The sequence below is a fragment of the Glandiceps talaboti genome, chromosome 4 (genome assembly GCF_964340395.1).
Source record: "Glandiceps talaboti chromosome 4, keGlaTala1.1, whole genome shotgun sequence".
Classification (NCBI taxonomy): Eukaryota; Metazoa; Hemichordata; class Enteropneusta; family Spengelidae; genus Glandiceps; species Glandiceps talaboti.
The window spans coordinates 454098-479865 of record NC_135552.1 but is presented as its reverse complement, the minus strand read 5'-3'; the positions used below and the strand labels follow the sequence as shown (position 1 = coordinate 479865).

Sequence of the window (25768 nt, the reverse complement as noted above, 5' to 3'; positions counted from 1 at the left end):
ACAACTGTACAGTTTTTAAAAATGTTTTCCCATATGCTGATCCATGCTAGGTATAGGCATTCATTTGCTGAATGATTATCCATACATTCATTTGTCTATTTATCCCTGTTATCTTTGCAACATATGTGATCACTTGGCTGTTGCTATGGGCGTGGTCTTGTTGCTAGGCACATTTGCATACATTTTTTGAATGTGTCTGTGTTATCTTTGCAAAATATGTGATCATTTGGCTGTTACTGTGTGCGTGGTCATGTTACTAGCCATATTTGCATACATTTTTTTGAATGGTTATTCATTTGTCTATCAATTCCTATTGTTATCTTTGCAATATACTTGATTATTGGGTTGTTGCTATGGGCGTGGTCTTGTTGCTAGGCAAATAACACATTTTTTGAATGTTTATTCAATTGTCTATCCATCCCCATGGTTATCTTTGTGAAATACATCACTGATTGGCTGTTGCTATGGGTGTGGCCTTGTTGATAGGCAAATTTACATACATTTTTGGAATGTTCATTCAATTATCTATTAATCCATGTTGTTATCTTTGCAATATATCTGATCATTTGGCTGTTGCTATGGGCGTGGTCTTGTTGCTAGGCATACTTGCATACATTTTTTGAATGCTTATTCGTTTGTCTATCAATTCCTCGTTATCTTTGTAATATATGAGATGACCTGGCTGTTGCTATGGGTGTGGTCTTGTTGCTAGGTAAATTTACATACATTTTTTGAATGCTTGTTCAATTGTCTTTTAATCCCAGTGGTTATCTTCATGAAATACCCACCGTTTGGCTGTTGCTATGGGCGTGGTCTTGTTGCTAGGCACATTTGCAAACATATTTTGAATGCTCAGACACCCCTAAGAATGTTCCCACCAAATTTCATAGCGATCTGCCCAATAGTTTTTGAGTAAGTTTTTTTGACCAAAAATTACATTTTCCGACCCAAATCACACACCGGTAGTAAGATCATTTTGATTTGAACAATTTCCCAACTAGACACCCACGGTAATACACCCATCAAATATCATGGCAATTGGTACATGCAGGAAATTTAACCTGCCAAACACAGTATGATCATGGAGGTCTTGATATGACACGGGGCGATGCCTATAGCACTACTGAACTCCTCTGTTCAGTTGGGCTTAAAAAAGTGGACACAGACACTTATGTTAATTGTTATGTTATGTTATTTAAATATTAGTAATTTCTAATATTCAGAATGTGAGATGGCGTGTACAACATTTCTAGCAAAGTACCTGTCCATATAGTACACAGTATTTTTTTAACACATCTGGTTCTGGTAATCAGACCCAACTTATGCTACCTCTACCAACTGTTAGTATTTTGGGGGTAATTGAAGACTTGCTTACTAAATTTTTGATCTGGATGACAATCTCCGTGTGGACTTCGGAAAGCAAAGGATGTCACACACAGCGCAGTAGACTAAAATAACAACTGTTCTTCTTTATCACATGAACAAACCAGGTTGGAAAATAATGAACTTACTTTGATTTCATATGACATTTATTACTTATACTATAGCCATATCGCAACATCCTATTGTAATAAATTAAAAGTAGTCTATTACAAACATATCTGATTTGAGAGATCAAAATGGTGTGCCTCACATGGCGAGGTATATATATCTGAACTTCTCCCCGGCCCTGAGTGCCGAACATGGCCAGTGTCATAATTTTTAGCAATGTAATAGTCTCCATCTAACATTTTAGTTGAAATAAAATTCATCATCAAAACATGCAAAGATGTATGATTACTTACCCAATGCTTTGAATATCACTGACAAGCTTGGCACGAACGCCGTGCGATGTGCTGTAACCTTGACACTGCATGCACGACTAACCAGCAAATGACCACTGAGGGCAGCCTTTAATTTCCTTGGCACACATGTATGCGACATGTGTGATGGGCGACATACATTACCGAAAACCATTAATTACGTAAATTGCTCATTAATATTTGTGGGATATTTACCAAAACCTGATCACTTCTTGCCATTACCCTATTGAATACATATACAAAATTTTGTTTGAATTGAGCCAGTTGTTTTTATACACACACACACACACAAACGCACACACAGATTTGTCAACCCCTAATACATCTTCCTTATGGAAGGAAAAAATGATTGATGAGTCCATAGGTTCCTTAATTAAAAGCCGAGTTACTGTTTGAAAAATGAAAACGAAAGTGACTGCAGCCTACCTAACATGAGGGCTATCAAAAATTGTGACAATTTTGGTTAGTTGACTCTTTGTGGCATGAATAATTCATAGCATACTTACAATATCTTTGTCAGTTTGAAGTCCAATCAAAATAGCATTGATGACAATGACAAACAAAATAAAAAATCTGAATGGCTCACTTTCAACCATCTGTCCAACCAATTCCTATATATACACAGTATTATATAAAACGTATAAATAAAACGTTCAGTGAACACATCATGTATTTTTGTAATTGAAGTAAGAAAACAGGAATTTGTAAATGCTTGAAATAAGTAACTTCTACGCTGGACCATTGTGCATGTGTACATCGGCAAGGCAAGCTATGCATGTTCGAAATACAAGATTTATAGTCTCTGGTCATATGTATTGTGACGCCACTTAAAGCCATTCACACTGTGCAGCTCAAAATATGTCAAGACAATGTCACCATTTACCCGATTATCCATACATTGTACTTGCGAATGTACAATTATAGCAGTAACATTTTTTTTTTTCATTTCATCATGGTTTTGTTATTTCTTGTCATCGACTTGAGATGACAAGGCTTCTCTGGTCGTGTTCTTTGTTAGATTATTCTTAATGTTTACCTGGGAAACGAATGATTCAACCCTGTCATCATCTTGGTCAACAATATCATTGAAATCTTCTTCGTGAATTTCAGCCTTGAAAACATCTGTCATAGAAGCTCCCTTTACAAGCTTTGAATAAAAAACCCAAACATATATAATGAAATACATGGTCTGGAACATGCATGCATCCATGGGTGGGTGGATGAATTATATACATGAATGGATGGATGTATGGTTGTGACAACATCCATGGAAAACAGCTGTACAATCTCTAATAAGTAATCACTCCTATTCGTATTTCTAATGAATTAGTGAATGCATGGTTGTAGTTTATACTCACTTAATATTTTATCGTTAGTTGAGGTACATACACATTAATGAGTTTGACCAACTCAGATTTTTTTAGAGCTCCATAAAATAATATTTCACAGATGTCATTAAACTTTCTTCAGTCATGTAAGCTAATCCATAATTTAGAACCAAATAATTATGATTAGGGAGTCCTCAGTAAATACAAGGGGGGAGGGCGAGGGGAATGATGGGGTGGGGTCACTTTTTACAAATTGGTTCTTGGGGGAGGGTCTGGAAATGGGCTTAGCGGGGGGGGGGGGGAGTCACATTTTACTTTGACAAACTGTGTTGTCTAACTTAGTATTATTTTGTGATTCTGTTCAAGCATATCTGAGTTATGGCTTTGGACATGAAAACTACGCCAACAAAATCGCTGCCAGGCAGCCATATCGGATGGTATCACGACGAAAATGGATATGCACATGTATGTCATAGAACACTGTCCTCATACCAACTTTGAATGAGATCTGTTCAAGCATGTCTGAGTTATGGCTTTAGACAGGGAAAATGGCTTTAGACAGGGAAAATCTCCAAGAAACGGCCTCTGGACGGACGGAAGGATGCACAGACGGACAGACGGAACACAATCCATAAGTCCCCGTCCCAGACTTCATCCGGTGGGGACTAATAATCTAGCGTCTGTACTATCTCCACCAAAACGCACTCTACTGGTTAACCAGGCATACAAGTTAAAGACGTTCTATTCATGATTAACATATAATTTACATAATCATGGTGGACAGCCAAACAGCTATTGACACATCATCATGCATGTGACTTTTCACTATCTACGGATGTACCTAACGTTCTAGAAGTGAACTGAACATTGTTTACTGAGGCTATAAACCGTATACATGAGTTACGTCAATAAACAACGTAATGCATGTTTTAAAATGACCTTAGGCCTGCCTGTCGACATGTCGGTCATCCATGGTCTGCATCATGTACGTGTAGTCGCATACACAGAAAAATGCTACATTTGTTTTGTTATATGCAAATAGATGTTAGCACTCATGAATAATTCATATAAATGAAAGTACGGCAAGTTAGGACAGTCATCTTGACTTACTGGAACGTCCATCACACACCATGTTTTATTCTATTAATTTCAACGACAACAATAGTATTAAAGATAAATTACAAAAAAGTCAAGACGACTGTTGACAGACTATATAGCAATGTAGCCAGTAGGTGCACACTTTAGTGACCCCACAAAAATTATATTATTTTGATTGTTGAGACTGTACTTTGCATTGATATTATATGAGGTGCTCAAATTGAAGTTTCTACCGAAACTAATTTCTGTGAGACATGATACTTACCTGTTGGCAAAATACTGATGGGTAACCCGCATTAATTCCTCCAATCCATGCCAAGAAATTTTTGGCCCCGCCCCCTCCACCATACCTGGCTCCATATTTGGTTAGCTTAGTCTCCCGCCTAAGTGGCAGTTAGCGCATGCGTACTTGTGTCTTTTATCGCTCCAAGAGGACAAAAATTTCACAAGGAGACTGTGGGGAAGGTGGGAGGGAACTCAACAGGTAAGTATCATGTCTCACAGAAATTAGTTTCGGTAGAAACTTCAATTCTGTTCGACTATGATACTTACCTGTTGGCAAAATACTGATGGGTAAAAACCCGAATGTGTCAGACTGAAAGGAGGTGGGAGTCTACCACCATATCCTATCTAGTTGAAAATCTTTGATTTACAACTACCGACTGCCCGACACTTAAGGGACCTAATGACTGAAGCTTGCTAGCTTCCTGTGTCATATCCCTGATATAAAAACTTATAAAGGAGTTTGGGGAGCGCCAGGTTCCTGCCTGTAGAATCTGTGCTACAGGTACCCCTGAGAACAAAGCCCATGATGCCGAGAGAGCCCTGACTTCATGTGCAGTGACTCTCTCTAACTTACAAGCAGAGCTGGAACTTACTTTGTAAGTCCACTTCACAGTTTCTACCAGCCATTTGGATATAATGGCTGGAGAAATGTCAGAGGATGACGGAGGAATAGGCAAAAAGAGTCTAGTCCTACTACCTCGAAAAGGTTTGATACGTTTAAGGTACCAAAGTAAGGACCTTTTGGGGCAAAGAAGACGCTCTGAGCGGTCTGAGCCCACAAAGGAATCAATAGCTTTAATGATGATCGGCTGAGCCAAGGATCCTAGAACTTGATTCTTGGCCAGAAACCTAGGGTCAGTGCGCAAGATCACCTGATCCCCTCTCCACTGAATAAAACCCGAACGAGTATCCAATGCATGGATCTCACTCCTACGCCGGCCTGATGCAAGGGCTAGGAGAAAAACCGTTTTAAAGGTAAGGGCTTTAAGCGAGATGGAATGAAGTGGTTCAAAGGGGGGTTCTCTCAGTGCTCTAAGAACCAAGGATAAACTCCACTGAGGTAGTGGCGTTTGTTTAGGAGGGCGTTGAATAAGAAAATGTCTGATCATGTTTGATAAGATCTTATTCTGACCAAAATCTGGTCCCCCGATGCTTCTGACCGTATTGGCTATCGCCGTGCGATACACCATAATAGTCTTAACTGCATACTTTTTCTCCTCAAACAGAAATAAGAGAAAATCTGCTATTGTCTGGGGAGATGGATCGAGAGGATCCTTCTGCCCTCCACGACACCAATCAGAGAATCTTTTCCACTTTTCTCCATAGGTATGGAGGGTGCTGTCTCTTTGTGGTCTGGCAATGACTGAGGCAGCTTGTTCAGAAAATCCCTGCGAACGGAGGGATCGTTCGATAATCTGAACGCGTGAAGGTGGAACAAGCTCGGGTTGGGGTGAACAATACCCCTTCCCTGAGACAATAGGTTCTCTTGATCTGGGAGAACTACTGGAAAGTCTACCAGAAGGGATAGCAATACTGGGAACCAACTTCGGTTTGGCCACAGAGGTGCTACGAGAATGACTGAGGAACTCTCCTCTTGGATTTTCCTCAGTACAATTGGAAGAAGTGCAAAGGGGGGAAATGCATACGCGCTCAGTCCTTTCCAAGACATTGACAGAGCGTCGGTTGCCATTGCTCTCGGATCTGGAATCGGAGACACAAAGAGAGGCAGTTTTCTGTTCATGAAGGTGGCGAACAGATCTACAGTCGGTTCTCCCCAATGCAGAAACAGAAGGTGAGCAATCTTGACAGGGATTGCCCACTCTGTAGGAAGAACTCTCTTGCGACGCGATAGAGCGTCCGCAATGCCGTTCAGCTTCCCTGGCACATGACGTGCTGACAGAAGGATCTTTCGGTCTATGCACCACAACATCAGTTCCCATAAGAGGTAACACAGTGTTGGAGACCTGGTTCCCCCTAGCTTGTTTATGTACGCCACTACGGTGGTATTGTCCGAGTGGACTAGAACACTGTGCCCTGTCACTAGCATCTCGAAGTCTTGCAGAGCTAGGAAAACTGCCTTCAGCTCTAGCCAATTGATGTGGTGAGAGCTGTCTTGGGGGTTCCAGACACCTGCTGTCATCTGACTGTCTAGGTGAGCTCCCCAGCCCTCTTGTGACGCATCCGTGTACAGGGACAGATCCGTGTGACTGTACAAAATGGACTTGCCTTTTAGAAGGTTGCTCTGGTCTAGCCACCATTCTAAATGGAACCTCAGCACTGGACGAATTGGAACCATTGTGCTGATTGGTTGCGAACTGGGTCGCCAAAGGGCGAGAAGATACAACTGAATTGGCCTGATCCGGAGTCTGGCCCATTGTACTATATCGATCAAGGACACCATTAAACCCAGGAGAGACAGAAAATGTTTGGCTGTTATCTGTCTCAGTGGCCATAGGTTCAGAATGACTGAGAGTAGCTTGTCTATCCGTTCTTGGGTAGGGCAAGCTATTCCCTTGTGTGTAATCAATCTCATTCCCACGAATACTGTATCCTGACTTGGGATGAGAGCTGACTTGTCGTAACTGGGGATAAAACCCAGAGAAAGGATTAACAACAATATCTGTTGAATCCATTCGAGTAACACCTCCCTTTGTGCATCCCGTATCAACCAATCGTCGAGATATGGATGTAAAAGGGTGGCCCGTCGGTGTAACCAGGCTACTGGCGCCGCTACCACCCGGGTGAACACCCGGGGAGCAGTGGCTAGCCCAAACGGGAGTGCTGTATACTCGAAAGTTCGGTCTAGGACCGTAAAACGAAGAAACCGGCAACACGAATTGTGGATAGGGATGTGGAAATAGGCGTCTTTTAGATCGATGGACGCTAGCCAGTCGTTTGGTCGGACAGCGGCTAAAACTGCTCTTGGTGTTTCCATCTGAAATCTTGGTACTGAAAGAAACGTATTCAGTGCCGTTAGATTGAGAATCGGCCGCCATCCGCCTGACTTTTTCGGGACTAGAAAAAGATGACTGTAAAATCCCATTTGACATGTACTTGGATCGATTTCTCGAATGGCCCTTTTGGCCAGAAGAGATTCGATCGCGTCCTTGAGTGCCCTTTGTCTTTCCGTGCCTCTTGGTAGAGAGGTTACGAACGGAATGGAAGTGAGGGGCGGTTGCCTGGCAAATTCCAGAAGATAACCGTCCCTTACCGTGGACAAAACCCATTTGTCCTGTGAGATTGAATCCCACGCATCTGCAAAGTGGCTTAGTCTGCCCCCCACTGGAATATCCAGTCTTGGAATGGGGAGTTCCTGTATCGTGTTGCCGAGTGGAGAGTCAGGAATGCTGCTGCGAGTCAGAGCCCGGTTTTTTAAAGCTGCTCTTGCTAAATAAGGGCTTGTTGGGGCCAGGCTTGCCTCTACCCCGTTGACTACGCAGTTTACTACGTGGACGTCCTCTGCTAGACTGTCCAGATTTACTCCTGTTGCCTTGGAAATTTCTGTTTGCAGGCACCGTGTTAGTACTTGTACGGTTATCCTTTGGTCTTGCTGGAGTAGAGGTTGTACGTGGTGACTCCCACATTAACCGCTCTCTCTGCTTTGCTTCGCTGGCCCGCTGGGCCAGGGAAGTCAAATTACCAGCAAACAGTGAGGAAGTGGAAAACGAGGAGCCTCTTGCTTCCTGTTTCAGTTCCTGTGTTAACGAGTTAGACTCTCGTTTCAGGAAGGCATCCCTCTCCATCAAAATAAGTGCTGCCCGTCCTCTCGCTGAAGATTCGGAGACATGGTAGAGGCCTTTCATTGCAATGCGCAATAGCCTCAGAACCTTAGGCATCTCCGGGGTTTCTTGCTGTAGTTCAGACGTTGCTACGGCTAGAAACCAATCCATGACAGAACATGCACGAATACTTTCTGCGTGCATCTCCCCTAACTGCTTTAACTGAGTACCAGGGATAGACACGGAGTTGAAAGTTTTGGCTTTGGCATCCACAGCCTCGGCATCAGTGTCTAGGCTGGGGTAACCAATCCATGGGTCGGTTGTGTGAGTCTTGTATGCACGAGACCGACTTTTTAACCATGGAAAATGACCAGGTTTTAACGCAGCAGCTTTATTGCCCTCGCCTAAAACTTCTGACGTTATTTTGTCCAGTTGACCTGAGTACATGGAAGAAAGTGGAAGAGTAGATGGTTCCTTGACCGGTTGAGACTTTTCCATTTCTTCAAAAGCCATGCAAAACTCCGACTTCATAGTGGGAGCTGGCGGTGGCTTAGGACAACGGTCTGGGTACCGATTGTAAACCCATTGAATGCACTCATGGAAGGAGAACTCCTCATCACGAGTAGGGGAAGTTGAACGCAAAGTGCCCACTACACTGGGGGTATCTGGTTCATTTCCCCCAAAGGAGGCATCACTGGGAGCCTTTAATGACATTTCGTCTATGTCTCTCCTGGCTCGACGCTTAGATCGAACTGGGGAGACCTCCTGTCGACTGGGTTCACGCCTGGGTGACCTCTCACTGGAGTACCGATCAAAACGTTCAGAAGAACGTGACCTCGAACGGTTACTCTCACTCGACTTGGAGGACGAAGAAGATTTTGAACGTGAACGGAAACTCCGCCCTCTAGGGACCGGAGACCGTTGGTTCGAAGGGGAACTGTCTCTTGACCTCTGCGTTCTGAAACGTCTGCGAGAACGAGAGGGAGAATCCCTAGTAGGAGACATGAAATCATGCTGTGTCCTCCTATCAGTAGGCCTTGAACCCTCAGCCCTGTAAAACAGTGTAATAAGGAGGGAGGGATGGCCAGGGGTACTGCCAATACTGCTGTGGCCAACCAACCTGAGGATTAAAAACACCCCATGGTGTCTCAGGAGGCAAACCAAAGTCACCAGAAAATTGCTGTGGATCAGAAAAAACACCACCAGTAGGCATAGGCATGAACTGGGGATTCCGAAATTCAGCTCTGGTTTGAGGGGGATAAACCCTCGCACCCCTATACAAAGTGGAATCGTCCAGACCACGCTGTATTCTCTGCCCAGCAGACAACGTTGGTCTAGAACTGACATCACTAGAATTGGCAATTTGAGGACGATTCATACTCTGATCGACCCTCGAAAAATTACCCAGATTGGTATGTAAACCAGTCTGCGTACCCTCAATACAATCAGTCCGATTAGCTGGTGAGCCTGAGACTGGAAAACGAGGAGGTACGTGGGTAGTAGCTACACCAGGCCCGGTTACGTCAGTACAGGAGATCTCTCGACCGACTGAACGAGTTGGACCAGCGTTCGACTCGGAAATACTCGTAGCCTTATGACGATTAGAATCACAGTGCTGTGACGACTCGTCAAGTACACTCAACCCTTCCCCCAGGGGAGAGGGAGAAGTGACTGCTACTCGAGGAACGTTACTAGGGGGTGATAGCTGTATAGTGTCTACGGTCGTCGAGCCCTCTCCGAGAGAGGACCGCATACCACTAGCACTACTACCCAGTTCGTCCTGAAAAGGACAGTTTAAAACAACAGAACTAGAAGAAAGCTTACCTGACTTCGGTTCCGCTGTGACAGAAGAACTTACCGTTAAAGTCGAAGACCGTACACTCGCAGGAGTGGTGACAGAAGCACTCGGCTTAGATGACCGTTGTTTGTCTGACTGTTTACCTAGTTTACGCCAATTTTCATCGGACCAACTAGAACAAACTTCACAGGGTTTGGACTGCGAACACGTTCGACAAGACAGACAAACAGAATGACAATCCTGCTTAGGCATGTCATGACCACACACACCTCTCTTCTTAGGTTTAGTCATGACGAAACGAATGACTGAAAAAACAACAACACGGTAAGGCAATGACGTCCGTATATAAGGGACGTCTGCACGGAGAAGAAAAACACACAACAAATCTCAATCGCAAAGAGAGAGACAATAAATCGACACTTAGCTGTAATCCTAGGATCTTTAGGGTAACCAAAGAGCCAACCAAGTGGAAAAACCAGTGTGTATAATGGAATTGGAGGTAGGTACTTGAAGACAAAAGCAATATCCGTCTACACACTTGTACGCCATGCGATAAAAGACACAAGTACGCATGCGCTAACTGCCACTTAGGCGGGAGACTAAGCTAACCAAATATGGAGCCAGGTATGGTGGAGGGGGCGGGGCCAAAAATTTCTTGGCATGGATTGGAGGAATTAATGCGGGTTACCCATCAGTATTTTGCCAACAGGTAAGTATCATAGTCGAACAGAAACATGTTTCACTTTTACTATAGCATCCTTGTAACCATGGCAATGAACAGCCCAATGTTACCTTAAATTATGGCTTGGGGTTAGGGCTGGGTATCATAATATCAGACTTCATCAAATCACTGCTGACAACCATGTGGCAATTATGTATAATGAAGTGTCTTTACATATTATATTGTGGTGGTAGTAGTGGTTGGGGAAATAATGCCTTTAACACTTTCAACATGGTGGCAACGGTGGGATTAATTCCTTTAAACCATTGATTCTGGGACTAGTGTCCTTCTCTATGTCTGACAACATTTAAACCATGTTTTTTAAATATTCTGGGGGGATCGAGGCTAATATTTTAGAGAAAATAAATTGAGGGAGGGTCACAGCCCAGGCCTGATTTCCCAAGCCCCCCCCCCCCCCCAAGTAATTACTGAAGGTTCCCTTACTAGGCACATGTTCAGTTTGGCACAGTTAACAATTTTATGAAAGTGTTAAAATGTGGAAAGAGAATTTAAGAAGAAGCAAGAGCAGTTGTCATATACTCGTGATGTCATATCTGCGGTGCATTAGACATTGATGATTGCAATTATATCAAATTTTTAGACGACACTTCTGGTGTGTCATAGTTGTACACACAGAGAAAACTCACCGCAGCTGGGTCGAAGGCAAACTGACGTTTTATCTCCTCTCTGTTAAAGGAAAATGAATATAATCAGATCAGATTGTTGGAGAGACCTTCGAACACAAAAAGCAATTCTGCATACTTATATTTAATGAACATACACATTCATACTTAAACTAATGTGAACCCACACAAACATACATAACAAAATCAAATTATCTAAAAAAGAATACTTTAAAAAAATAATAAGCTCAAATGATGGTTTTATCTCACTAATAGCTTTGGAAAATTATGTAATTTCATTATTATCTTTGTATTCAATACAGTAGTTTAGTGTTGTATTTACAATATTTATATTTATCTAGTATTTTTGTTCTTGTTGTTTTTGTATGTATAGATAATGTATTTCTTACATTATTTCATGTCAAATAAAATTTCCTATACTATACTACATCACACATACACACATACACATGCATACATACATACATACATACATACATAAATACATACATACACACATACATACATATACATACATACATACATACATACATACATACAAGTGTTATCAAAGGATTGTCATGATGGGTGAAAGGTTAGCGTGACCGGCTTGGAATCTACAGGTTACAGGTTCGAGCCCTGTCACTGCCTGCTGTTTGTTTCTGAGTGGCTAAAGTCCTTGGGCAAGATTTGAACCACGACTGTGCCTCAGTCAACTCAGCTGTATAACTGGGGACCTGGTAAGATGTAGGTTGCAATGTGAAGGCTTTAATCCTATGCGCTTAAATGGCTGCAATGGATTGTATGCTCCCCAGGGAGTTGAGGAAGACTAAAGGGGCGTTGTGCCGTTCTGATCCAAGCCAGGGGTAATAATTGTAAAGCACTTTGAGCACGGAGTGGGAAAGTGCTATATAAGAACCCATTATTATTATTATTGTTATTATTATTATTATTATTATTATTATTATTATTATTATTATTATTATTATTATTATTGTTCTGATAGCAGGGTGGCTCATTTGCATAATTTATTTATGTTATTTGCATAACAATAATGATTAGTTTTGTCAGGAAAGCTAAAATTATTTCAAACAAGTCATTGAGAATGACATAGTCCGGCTATGATTGGGTTTAAGGAACTGGCAGTTTATGTTGTCATTTTCTTGATATCACTACTCTGATCACGCAACAATACTTGTGAACCTAAATCAAATAGACTTAGATATGTCATATCTGCTCGTTGGACATGGAACATGCCTACTCATGTTGTGTCTCCTCGTTGGACATGGGACATGCCTACTCTTCAAGATGATGTGATGGAACAAACCATTCAACAATAAAGGATGGGTCGGGTACGGGGAGGAGGACCTGTTCAAGCATGTCTGAGTTATGGCTTTAGACATGAAAACTGCGCCAACAAAATCACTGCCAGGTAGCCATATCGGATTGTATCACGGCAAAAATGGATATGCACATGTATGTCATAGAACACTGTCCTAATACCAACTTTGAATGAGATCTGTTCAAGCATGTCTGAGTTATGGCTTTGGACATGGAAAATTCACAAACAAAATGGCTGCTAGGTGGCAATATTGGATCGTATCATGACAACAAATGGATATGCACATGTATGTCATAGAACACTGTCCTAATACCAACTTTGAAAGAGATCTGTTCAAGCATGTCTGAGTTATGGCTTAAATTTGGACATGGAAAATTCACAAACAAAATGGCTTGTCAGGTGGCCATTGGATCGTATCACGACAACAATGAATATGCACATGTATGTCATAGAACATTGTCCTCATACCAACTTTGATTGAGATCTGTTCAAGCATGTCTGAGTTATGGCTTTGGATATGGAAAATTCACAAACAAAATGGCTGTCAGGTGGCCATTGGATCGTATCACGACAACAATGAATATGCACATGTATGTATGTCATAGAACACTGTGCTTATACCAACTTTGAATGAGATCTGTTCAAGTATGTCTGTATTATGGCTTTGAACAGGGAAAATTTGCAAACAAAATGGCTGCTAGGCGGCCATAATGGATCGTATCATGAAACAAATTGAAGTGCATATGTATGCCACGAAAATGGATATGCACAATGTATATCATAGAACACTGTCCTAATACCAACTTTGAATGAGCTCTGTTCAAGCATGTCTCAGTTATGGCTTTGGACAGGGAAAATTTGCAAGCAAAATGGCTGCTAGGCGGCCATATTGGATTGTATCATGAAACAAATTGACGTGCATATGTATGCCATTGTATGTTGCCCCTGTACCAAGTTTGAAAAAAAAAACGGTCCAGGCAACTCCAAGAAATGGCTCTGGTGGGGACTAATAAGGGAGTGTACAGATTGTACTTCTGGGGGGGGGGGGGGCAAGACTGATTTCATTACAATCAGTGTTATCATCAGTACATGAATTTTCTGAGCTATCAGTGTCACAATTGTCCCCATCACTGCCTAGATCATGCATTACAGAAGTGTCACTTTCAGTCTCAGTCACTATCTGTTTCATTCATGTCCATGACATTACTTTTAATTTCATTTGCAGTCATTTTTCTAGATCTAAATTCTGGTGTTCCTATTATGTGAGTGGATATTAGGTCTAATTTTTCTTTTTGATTTTCTCTGTTTTGGTTATTTATGCTCATCTAGATATTTATCTAACTCTTTTACATTCAGTTTCAAGAGTTTCACTCAAGAACAACATAGTCATTATAATTCTTGTTTTCTCTTTTTTTCTGTTGCTCTTCCCAATGTTTGGATCTGATGTGTTTTTACTTTCTCCAGACTTTTCAGATGTTCAATGTAGTTTTTGACAACACTTATGCTGACAATATATTTCTCTACAGCAATTCCATCATGTAATTGTTTGAAGCATACAACTTTTTATCTTGGCATGGGGTTGGAAGTCATCTACAGTTCATTTTGGTTTGCGAAATCACCTAATGCTGGAGATAGAAGTTAAACTTATGTATCAGTTAAAGTATAACAAGCAAAAATGTTGATAGTTTATTATTAATCAGTTCTGCCCATCCATCCAGTGGAACTAAGGGACTGTTTGCCCTCCTCTTCCGTTGATCATATGTCAGAAATTGGTTCTTCAACGTAATTGAACTGTGATACTGATACTGATTGTACATACATACATACATACATACATACATACATACATACATACATACATACATACATACTTACATACATATATACATACATACATACATACATACATACTTACATACATATATACATACATTCATACATATACATACACACACATACTTACATACATACATATACATACATACATACATACATACACACACATACTTACATACATACATACATACATACATACGTACGTACGTACGTACGTACGTACGTACGTACGTACGTACATACATACATACATACATACATACATACATACATACATATATATATATACATACATACATACATACTGACATAAAATACATACATACATACATACGTATATACGTACATACGTACATACATACATACATACATACGTACGTACGTACATACGTACGTACGTACATACATACATACATACATAGATACGGTTCTAGGACAAACGCCCCCCGGAAAAATGGATATTGTTGAGCTGTTGTAGAAGATGTCGATAAGTTTCACGTTGTTTGTTAGGCAGCAGGGCATACACGCATGGTATAACACGACCAGCACTTAAAGAATGCATAGTGTAAAGTTGAAAAAACAACTCGGGAACGACCTTTCTAGGTTGAGTCATGAGCCATATTCCTACCTTAATTAAGCATTTCTTCGAGGGCATTTGTCCATAGATACATACATATAATTTTACACTACGCTACACACTAACGTGCTCTCATCGTTCAACTTACAACTTACAAGTACAAGAGTCTCTTTCAAAAATTTTAAGAACAGACATGATGGTCATACTTTAAACTCTACTCCTAGACTTTGAAATTCTTTACTACTGGTATATTATGACAAACATGAAATCTTGTAGAAAAGAATTCTATGAAAACGTATTAAAAAAAGAGATCAGTTGACACTTACTCGATTGGAATTGAGACTTTCTTAAAACGGTTTGCCAGACGTAAAGTATCGCTGAACTGAAGAAAAGAACATACAGAGCATGGTCAAATGAATATCAATTTAACTGAAATGGATCGGAATTGCGTTTATATCATTTCGTTGCTTTACATTACACCTTATTTGTGTATATTCTTTATCAATGAAATAGTATGATTCTCTGATGACACATTAAGTTGCATATCTGACAAATAACATTTTAGTAAAGAATAGGGCCAATGACATTGTAGCACAACTGTACACTTTTTAATAATATTTACCCATGATCCATGCTAGGTATAGGTGTTCATTTGCTGAATGATTATCCAGTTGCCTGTCCAACCCTATTGTTATCTTTGCAATATAAACGATCAATTGGCTGTTGATATGGGTTTGGTCATGTTACTAGATATATTTGCAGTCATTTTTTGAATGTCCGTTGACTTGTCAAAGAATTGTTATCTTTGTGAAATACACCACCTGTTGCTATGGGTGTGGTCATGGTTGCTAGGGGTATTTACTAACATTTTTTGAATGTTTACTCACTTGCCTACCAGATTATGTTATTTAAGGAAGAATGATACGTATAAAAAAACACATCTGCACATGCGCTCATGCAATACACACCGTTTTACATTAACGTGTATGTTTGCTAAGTTGCCACAATGATTTCATGTGACAGCCATGGGTGTTGGCACAAAATAATGTCACCACAATCAAACATCATGGTAAAGGTCCAAAAGAAGCATATTTGACGGTTAGCAAGTTAGCAACAGGTAAGGTTGTATTCTTTCATATGTACATTTTTGAGAAAACATGTTTTCTCGTGGCACTGCTTGCATTCTCACTAACAATACATTGCCATTGTTACTTTCATTCCAAACGAGAAGTAAAACACATGAAACAAAATGATTTAGTTCAATTCACCAGAAATTCAAATCTAAATGCAATAAACCAGACCAAATAAAAATTATTTTGGATCTGATTGCAGTATTTTGCCGTCCAAGAATACTCGCCATCTGTTACAGTGTTAGCGCACTTCAACGTGTATGGCTTCGTACAACTTTGACCGCCATGATTTCATGAACTTGTTCCCGTCGACAAAACTGGTGCTTACTTATTGCTTCAGTACAGTGGCCCACAGGAGACAGAGGAAAACTAAATATTTTGTGGAATAAATAATTGATTTTTGAGAGCAAATATTTAATACAAGGATGAAACTTTTCTTTCATATGACAAGACATTAATTTTTTGGGTCAAAATAAAAATATCAAAGCAAAAATGAAAAAACTACAATTTCTGTGACAAAAACTTTCTTTTTACAGTAGAAAATTAATTTGCAAAACGAAAATGTTCATTCTTGAGGCCCAAACTTTATTTTCGAGTGATACCATTTAAGTTGCAGTATAAAAGGTTTAATTGTTGGTGCAACGTTTGAAACATTAGAACCGATATTTCTAAAGTTATGTAACAAGACTTAAAACATCCCATTGCAAACTATTAATCCTCAGAGCAGTACACCAAGTGTTTGTGAAAAAACTCTAAATTTGTGTAAAAAGTATTTAAATGTCAAGCCGAAATATGAATTTAAGTCAATTAAAATCTTGTACTCTGATTGCAGAAACATTATTTGTCACCTTACAACCTCCTTTTCTTATCGACAAGATTAAAAAATACCACAAATGGCGCTGTAGCACAATGCTAACAATAGGTGTTCATTTGCTGAATGACTATCCAGTTGCCTATCCAACCATGTTGCTATATTTACGATATATGCTATCATTTGGCTGTTGCTATGGGAGTGGTCATGTTGTTAGATATATTTTGCATACATTTTTGTATGTTTTTGTTCACTTGTGTATGAATTCGTGATATTATCTTTGCAATAAGTGATTATTTGGCTGTTGCTATGGGCGTGGTCTTGTTGCTAGGTATATTTACATACATTTTTTGAATGTTTATTCAATTCTCTATTAATCCCCATTGCTATCTTCGCAATATATGTGATCATTTGTTTATTCATTTGTCTTTCTATTCCTGTTAAACATGATTATTTGGCTGTTGCTATGGGCGTGGTCTTGTTGCTAGGCACATTTACATACATTTTTTGAATGTTTATTCAATTGTCTAGTACTCGATTTGTTATCTTTGTGAAATACACGACTGTTTGGCTGTTGCTATGGGTGTGGTCATGTTGTTAGATATATTTTGCATACATTTTTGTATGTTTTTGTTCACTTGTGTATGAATTCGTGATATTATCTTTGCAATAAGTGATTATTTGGCTGTTGCTATGGGAGTGGTCTTGTTGCTAGGTATATTTACATACATTTTTTGAATGTTTATTCAATTCTCTATTAATCCCCATTGCTATCTTCGCAATATATGTGATCATTTGTTTATTCATTTGTCTTTCTATTCCTGTTAAACATGATTATTTGGCTGTTGCTATGGGCGTGGTCTTGTTGCTAGGCACATTTACATACATTTTTTGAATGTTTATTCAATTGTCTAGTACTCGATTTGTTATCTTTGTGAAATACACGACTGTTTGGCTGTTGCTATGGGTGTGGTCATGGTTGCTAGTGTATTTGCATACATTTTTTTAATGTTTACTCACTTGCCTACCAGATGTTGTCATTTGACCAAAAAATTACTGCCATATGGTTGCTAGGGCCAGTTGTGTCAAAATGTTTTGAAGAAAATCTGCAGAATAACACTTTCAGAAACATCTCAACAAGTTTCAGACTCACTGACCAAGTACTTTTTGAGATATAAGTTTTTGACCAAAAATGAACATTTTGACACATAATTTGTATTTCACTCATGGAATCATTGTATGCTTAATATTTCTTCATCCATACATACCTAAATGCATTCCCATTAAATTGGTGGTGTATTTCACAAAGATAACAGGGATTCTTGGTCAATTCTTATTGTCGCTTTTTACTCAAAGATTACAACATTAAAATGGTTCCATTGTATATGTGTTTTTGTGTGAGTATGTATGTGTGTGTGTGTGTGTGTGTGTGTGTGTGTGTGTGTGTGTGTGTGTGTATGTGTGTGAAAACCATGAAATTCTTTGCTGATATTTGGATTCAATCACACGTTGCTCTCGTCTAGTTAGAATTTGGTTTTAGAAGACATGATCTAATCACCAACTTTAATCACAGGCACTATTTCCTTAAATCTAACAACATAAGCGACGTCCTCATATTGGAACCGGAAAATCAACTATTGACCACACTGTAAGTAAGAAGAGTGTCGTTCAGTTTGACTGTACCATACTACACAGGTTTTCCCCGGGTACTCCGGTTTCCTATAAATAAATAAATTTTACAGGAATGAAGGGAAATTGCAAGTACTTGTAATAAAGCACTGACTAGTATTACCATTATTCTTACAAACATGGCTAATTTATGTATTTTGAAATAAAACAATATATAACGTACGTTTGGTTGATAATTAGAAGATAATGATGATCACAAATTAGGAACAAAATATTGTAAGAAATAAACATTGCCATTGCACCATTGGTTTTGTTCATCTATTCATTCATTTATCCATTCATGCATTTATGCATTCATTCACATTCATTCATTCATTCATTTATACATTTGCTTTCATTCATTCATTCATACATACATACATACATACATACATACATACATACATACATACATACATACATACATACATACATACAGTCACACATACATAGTCCAGGGCTCAAAATTAACTTTTTTAGTTGGTAGTCACTTTGGCTACCACTTTTTAAAATGGTAGTCAACAGGGAAGATTTGGTAGTCATTTTTTTTCAGCATTAATTAATTTATGCATAAAACATTAAGTAATAAACGTTCTGGTAACACTTGAGTTTCCTTCTTGCAATTAGTGACATTCATATTATGCAAACACTTGACCTGTGCTCCAAACACTAGGTGAGTATCATAGAAATGATTATTGTGTGTACCAAGCTCTTATTTTGCAATGTCCACTTGGAAACCTCAAACTGACACACATTTAGGTATAACACACAGATAAAAAAATATATGTTGGGATTATAGCATAGTCATATATTCGCGGTTAATGCCAGGGGGATGACTCCCACCAACTGCACGGGCTGCAATCCGAAACCAAACACTATTCTCCTATTACATTAATATATATAATTACCAATTCACATCCTCACTCAGCCTTTCACTGCCAACGTTCGCACCGTGAACACAAGCACCATCACTCTAGCAAAAAATTTTATTTGCCAGAGAACTCGGCCTACCACTCAACTCATCCCAGCTGTCCTATTGTATACTGGTTCTATAAATACTATAACATGCGATGCCTCACAACGCTAGCAGCCGACCAAAGAGAGCTCGTAAGACTCCCGCACGCTACAATTCTGGCTCAACTAGTACTTCTAACGACCGTCAGGCCGATGATCCATCCACGGCAACGAGTAATGTCATGAGCATCACCTTCAGCAGCCAGGACCGACTGGATGCCTTCATACAAGAGAGGCTAGAGGGTCCACACAGCCTTACGTACCATCCCAGGCACGACACCATTGTCCACTGCTCATAGCCAATCAGTCCATCCACAGGACCCGTACCCGCTCTCAGGGTCCACACAGCCTTACGTACCATCCCAGGCACGACACCATTGTCCACTGCTCATAGCCAATCAGTCCATCCACAGGACCCGTACCCGCTCTCATTGTCTCCCGCCTCGGAGGCTGGTCTGGACCACACCCGGCAAAATTCTGATTTCTTAATTGAAAAACCTTACAGAAATTAGTGAGGAGACAAGCTTGTGTTTGCAACATTCTTCTTAATGTACAAGTCTTCCAAGGTGGGTGGGTCATACTCACTGGGTACACAAACTTTCACGAGGTTGTGGTTTCCAAAATTAGCTAATATCGAAATAAGAAGAAGAGCACAAACAACACCAAACACACACGTCACCATCTTGCCTACCCAAAAAACTTGATTCACTAATTAGTGGCAAATCAATGATCAGTTGGTATCATAGAATGTAAAAGGTTTTCAGAATGTGACAAATTCTCCTGCAGACAGCTGTTTTGATTGAGTGTCACTCAGGATCATTCAAATATGTACCATTTGCATGTGAACAACCCAGATAGGGAACGTTTATATTTCAGTTATTACTTGCCAGTGAGGAACCACTAGTTCTCCACCTTCAAAATATACGGTCAGTCATGTGCAAAATAGGGTGCCAGGCACCAACAGGCAGTCATGCCATTATAGAGAATAATGTCTCATTGTGACACTGAAGCCTGCTAGCTGAGCAATGTACCCATGACAGGAGTTCTACCGCATCACGCGTACAACAAGAGAACATGTCATAACCCCGGAAATCAAACACGTGACACATGGGACTTCGCTAAGCAACGTGACTTAGACAATCACTCCTAAGGACACCAAGTTAACGAGTAGACCATTATCTAACGTTGCACGATTGGCACCCTGATTACTATAATTAACTACATTGCATAAAGTCTCTTTCAGGTGTGCAACTATAGAAGATCTATGCATGCCCCAACTGTCATACCACATTTACCAAAAAACCAAAGGGCATGCCAGCCAACACCACACCAACCATAACAAAGTAATTTGGGTGGCTGCCGCCACAGGGCTCGCTGGCTGTAACCATCAGGCATGTGGGGCACAGACCATGGCAGTGCGAGACTCGCACACCCAATGCTCCGCCCTGTTCACAGTACATGCACCCGCTGGTGGCTGGCAACACTCGGGTACCACGCCTTCCATGACGTGCCGTCACTCAAACAGGACAGGCGAGTGGCTTCACGACATGGCTGTTTGCTACGACACCTGCACGTGGAGCTCGTCCCCCCTTCTTTAACGGCACATCTTGTCTCTGAGTCATCATTTATTGGCATTAACTCATACTTTTAAATCCATTCAGTGACACACACACAGAGTTACTGAGCGATTTACAGAAATAAAATTTAAAATATGTTACTTTTGTTAGGTATGTTAAAATTCATTGATCCTGATAATTTTATTCATTTACTGACTGACTGACTGATTGATTGATTGATTGACTGTTTCATAGTTTCTACCCATATCCACAAGACGTCCAGATTGATTCACAGTTGTAACTTCAAATGTCACTCACTAGCTAACTACGTTTGGGTTGCAACACTGTATCTCATGAATGATTGATGGTATCTAATTAGAATGACAGACATGCATAACCAAATTCATCACGTGGGCTGGCATGTAAGCCAGACAAAGTTACAGTCTGAGACTCTGTTGACAGGCAATGTAGGCCAGCGTACTCACTTTGGAAATTTCAATAAAAACAAATAAACTTTTCACAGGACGCTGAGGTCAATAACGTCGATCTGACGCATGTTGTTGTCCTAGACAAATGTAAACAGCGGTAACACTTAAAATTATTCCACAAAACTAGTTGCTGGTAAAGTTTAAACTAATTTCTTCATTTGAGAAACTTAACCATGTCATCATCGTGTGTGCATCTCCCTATTCAAGTTCATGCATCATCGTCACTACTGTTTTGTTCGCCTCGCTGACCGTATGGTAAAATATCAGGTCAACGCCTACATTGGGCACAATGAAACCAGCGTTTAATGGCAGGTCTTGGGTCAAATCTTTCAAGTTGTGGTCCATCCAGCGAAATTCTGATCAAATCCGACAATGTTTCTGTATTTTATGCGCCCCATGATTGAAAAGCCTCTCTCGCATTCACTCGTGTGAATGGGAATTAGTAGTACAACCTTTACGACTGACATTATATTACGAAATTCAGGTTGATTTTGTAGGAGAATGTGTTGCCAAAGAAATTCAAGTCCGGATTAACAGCCAAAATTCCGGTAACAACGTTTTTCAGGCCCGTCCACTCAATGATTACTTCGTCTTCGTTGTAGTTATCTTGCTGGCAAAGAAGGTCTTGAAAATGGGCGACTAGAGTATTTATGCAGTCATCTTCGTAATTTCGTAACTGTTCATGGTCTCTGGGCCAATTAGTTGGGTCGAGTACTTTAGTTGCGACAAGGATGGGATCTTCGTGGAACGAGCGGAAACGCATGTTTATCTGTTCAGTGCACCCATTCACAAGTCTGACTTTCGATTCTATGGGATCGGCGTTCTGATTACCACGTCTGTTGTTTATGTTCAATGGAATCTCGCCATGAAAAATCATAGCTTCGGCTCCATTCGCAACTAGTATTTCATTATATGCAGTTTCGGATGGCCAAGGATTTTCAGCTATCAATCGAAGGCTGTCAATTGCTTGTTGTAATACTGGACACTTTCGAGAGACGTGTCATTTTTCTGGAACAAGAGAGACAGTCGAGAGAGTACTCTGTAAACATCAAGCAGTATATACAAAGACTTGACAAAAGCGAAGTCGGTCAGTTTCTTGCCTTACACTTGGAATCGTTGGTATGGTCACTGCCAGGCGTTACGATATCTTGCATATGAGTTACAAGCGGTAGCCAGTCCCTTATAATAGCATCAATTCCGCGTCTGTGGTGCTCTATCCAACATGTACCTAACACATTACTAGGTTTGATGATAGTTACTCCTACGGCTAATGCAAATTGTTTTAAAGCTGCATAATTACGAGGCGAATTATTATAAAACTTGAAAATGTGAACCAGAAAGTCCTCAATCCTCGCGCAACATGGCAGTGCTTTCAATGCAGATTTTAAGCAAAGTTCTAGTCTGTGCGCAGTGCAGTGTATACTATTACTATCTAAATGAGGTACATCTATGTGTATTCGCGTAGTGACACCTGACCATGACGGCGGCACCATCAGTGGCCATACCAACCAAATTGTTTTTCTAATCTCCTTCTGTCATTTCCAACCTGCTTTGGAAAGCTCGGTCTATGGCATTAATAATTGCCTCTGCTCTTCCACGGTTCTTGGTCTACAGCCTTCCAATATTCGAACATACACGATTTCTTCCTCGACAACAGAGCGATCGGTGGATGAATCATTCAAAACAGAATACAAATTACTCTCGATTTTTTTAGATTTTTGCATAATATTTGTGCGATGAAGTTAATGAAGACAACTGCCTGTTTGTCGTTTCGATATATATATCACCGACTTTGACATTGTTGCACTCCTGGAGCGTCAGGAGTTTGGCGAAATCACTGAAAGGTTTTTCGTTTTTCACAATTATAGTATGCGGTTCTGAACAAAATATCAAGCCGCTGTAACCACTTTTGATCCATGTTGACGATATGTGATATTATTGGTTGTGGGTTTAATTTATAGCACTTCTTTCGTTTATGACTCTGACTTAGTTCGTGTTTGCGTAATGTTTCAACGCGAAAGTTCATACAACCTTGGTCACTAGTAAAAGCAGACGATTCACTACGTGGACAAATGGTACATAACATAGCATTTTTGTTGTCATCAAATTTCAACCAGGTTTCCCTTCCATTAACCCACGATTTGTTGAATTTCCTGATAACTTTAGTCTTTTTCGAGGCATTTCCACCATTGCTGTTATCAACTGTTCTGTGTTTTTTCGCCACATTATCTGAGTCCACTGAAGTGGCAGTAGCATCATTTTCAGCCATTGTTCCCCCTTGACTCGTGTCCCTCGATGTCTCCTCTGCTAAGGGCTTCGATAAACGACGGAAATGACTCAAAATACTCGTCCTTCCAGTAAACTGTGGTAACTACAATACTATTGAATGACTATTACCCTCGCAATTAGTGGCGGGAGAATGACTTTATTCCGTATATATATTTTCCTAAGTTTTATATAATGTCGATTGCAACAGTGACATGGAAAGGACAATGAAACAGTCATGAAATCAAATAAAGTGTTGCGTTTTGACTAGATGCTATCGCTTTGTAATATCACATATAAGCTACACATATTTTGTTTATTTTACCAGGCCATCGTTACTCGCTACAAAGTAAGCGATATCGAACACACACATAGCTTTAGACGCTACATTGTCAACTTGTCTGGCCTGTTAGCAGGCCTTCGCATTCGGCAGGATTTTCGTGGTAGTAAAGGGTGACTACCAGTTTTCGAACTTGGTAGTCATTTTGGAAAAACTGGTAGTCAATTGACACGAGAATACCACTAATTTTGAGCCCTGTCATACATACATACATACATACATATACATTCACTCACTCATTCATTCATTCATTTATTCAGTCATTCATAAATACATTCATTTATTCAGACATTCAGTCATCCTTCTGTTCATATACTGATGAGCAGATCATACTCCAGAAATAAAGTTGATCATGTATAACAACTTTGAGTGTAAGTTATCAGTGAATGTAATATGTTTGCCTGATTGTCATGTTGCAGGAACCTGTGCCATCAACTGTTATTTATTATACCCACATGTATGTCCCTCATCTCAAATGGCAAATGTTTACAAGATCTTTGTGGAACTTTAAAGCATCCTATGAATCATTGGGTTGGGTAATGTCATGGCTATTCATCACATAAGGCTACGGTCAGAATTTACTACCGGGAGAGGGGGGGGGTAGAAAATATTTTGGTCAAAAAAATTTCATAGCACCCCCCCCCCCCCTGAAAAAACCTAATAATTTTTGTAGCCCCCAACACATTTTAATATGTATAATTATAACCCCCCCACCCCCCACTTCCCTACAACTATATGGTACACAGCATTAAAATAAAAGTGACAATCGACTTAAGTGTCCGTCAATATAAGAGATTTCTTTACCCAAATAGATGCAACAAAATGTCTTACATTGGGCTGTAACCTACACTTTGAAATACTTAGCCAGCAGGGTTTTCTCTTTCAATTTTGATTTGGGCAGAAACAGCATCACCCATGATAGCTTGTGGGGAGGGTATGGGAGGGGTTCCCCTCTCATGGTGTGCGTTTTTTATAATAAGGATATTAAGGATAAAGATAAGGCTATTAAGGATAAGGATAAGGAGGTCATTTACTGACATAAAACAGAGAGAGACAGACAGACAGACAGACAGACAGACAGACAGAGACACAGAGAGAGACACAGAGACACAGAGACAAGACACAGATAGAGACAGGCAGACACAGTCAGTCAGTCACAGACAGACAGAGAAAGACACAGACAGACAGACAGACAGACAGACAGACAGACAGACAGAGAAAGACACAGACAGACAGACAGAGAAAGACACAGACAGACAGACAGAGAAAGACACAGACAGACAGACAGACAGACAGAAGAGATTAAGGCATACACAAACACATTATTTCATATGGTAGTCACCTGTCTTATCACTGACTGTAGGCTT

General features: G+C 40.1%; 1 protein-coding gene across 1 annotated transcript in view; it reads right to left on the bottom strand.

Annotated features, from left to right (window-relative positions):
- Positions 1 to 25768, bottom strand: part of LOC144433626 (cation channel sperm-associated protein 4-like) — an 82027-nt gene that overhangs the window by 44301 nt on the left and 11958 nt on the right. Inside the window, exons 2-5 of the mRNA XM_078121962.1 lie at positions 15456 to 15511; positions 11399 to 11438; positions 2839 to 2949; positions 2309 to 2413 (exon numbers count right to left, since the gene is read on the bottom strand). Of these exons, the coding sequence (XP_077978088.1) occupies positions 2309 to 2413; positions 2839 to 2949; positions 11399 to 11438; positions 15456 to 15511 (312 nt within the window). The remainder of the gene's footprint in view (positions 1 to 2308; positions 2414 to 2838; positions 2950 to 11398; positions 11439 to 15455; positions 15512 to 25768) is intronic.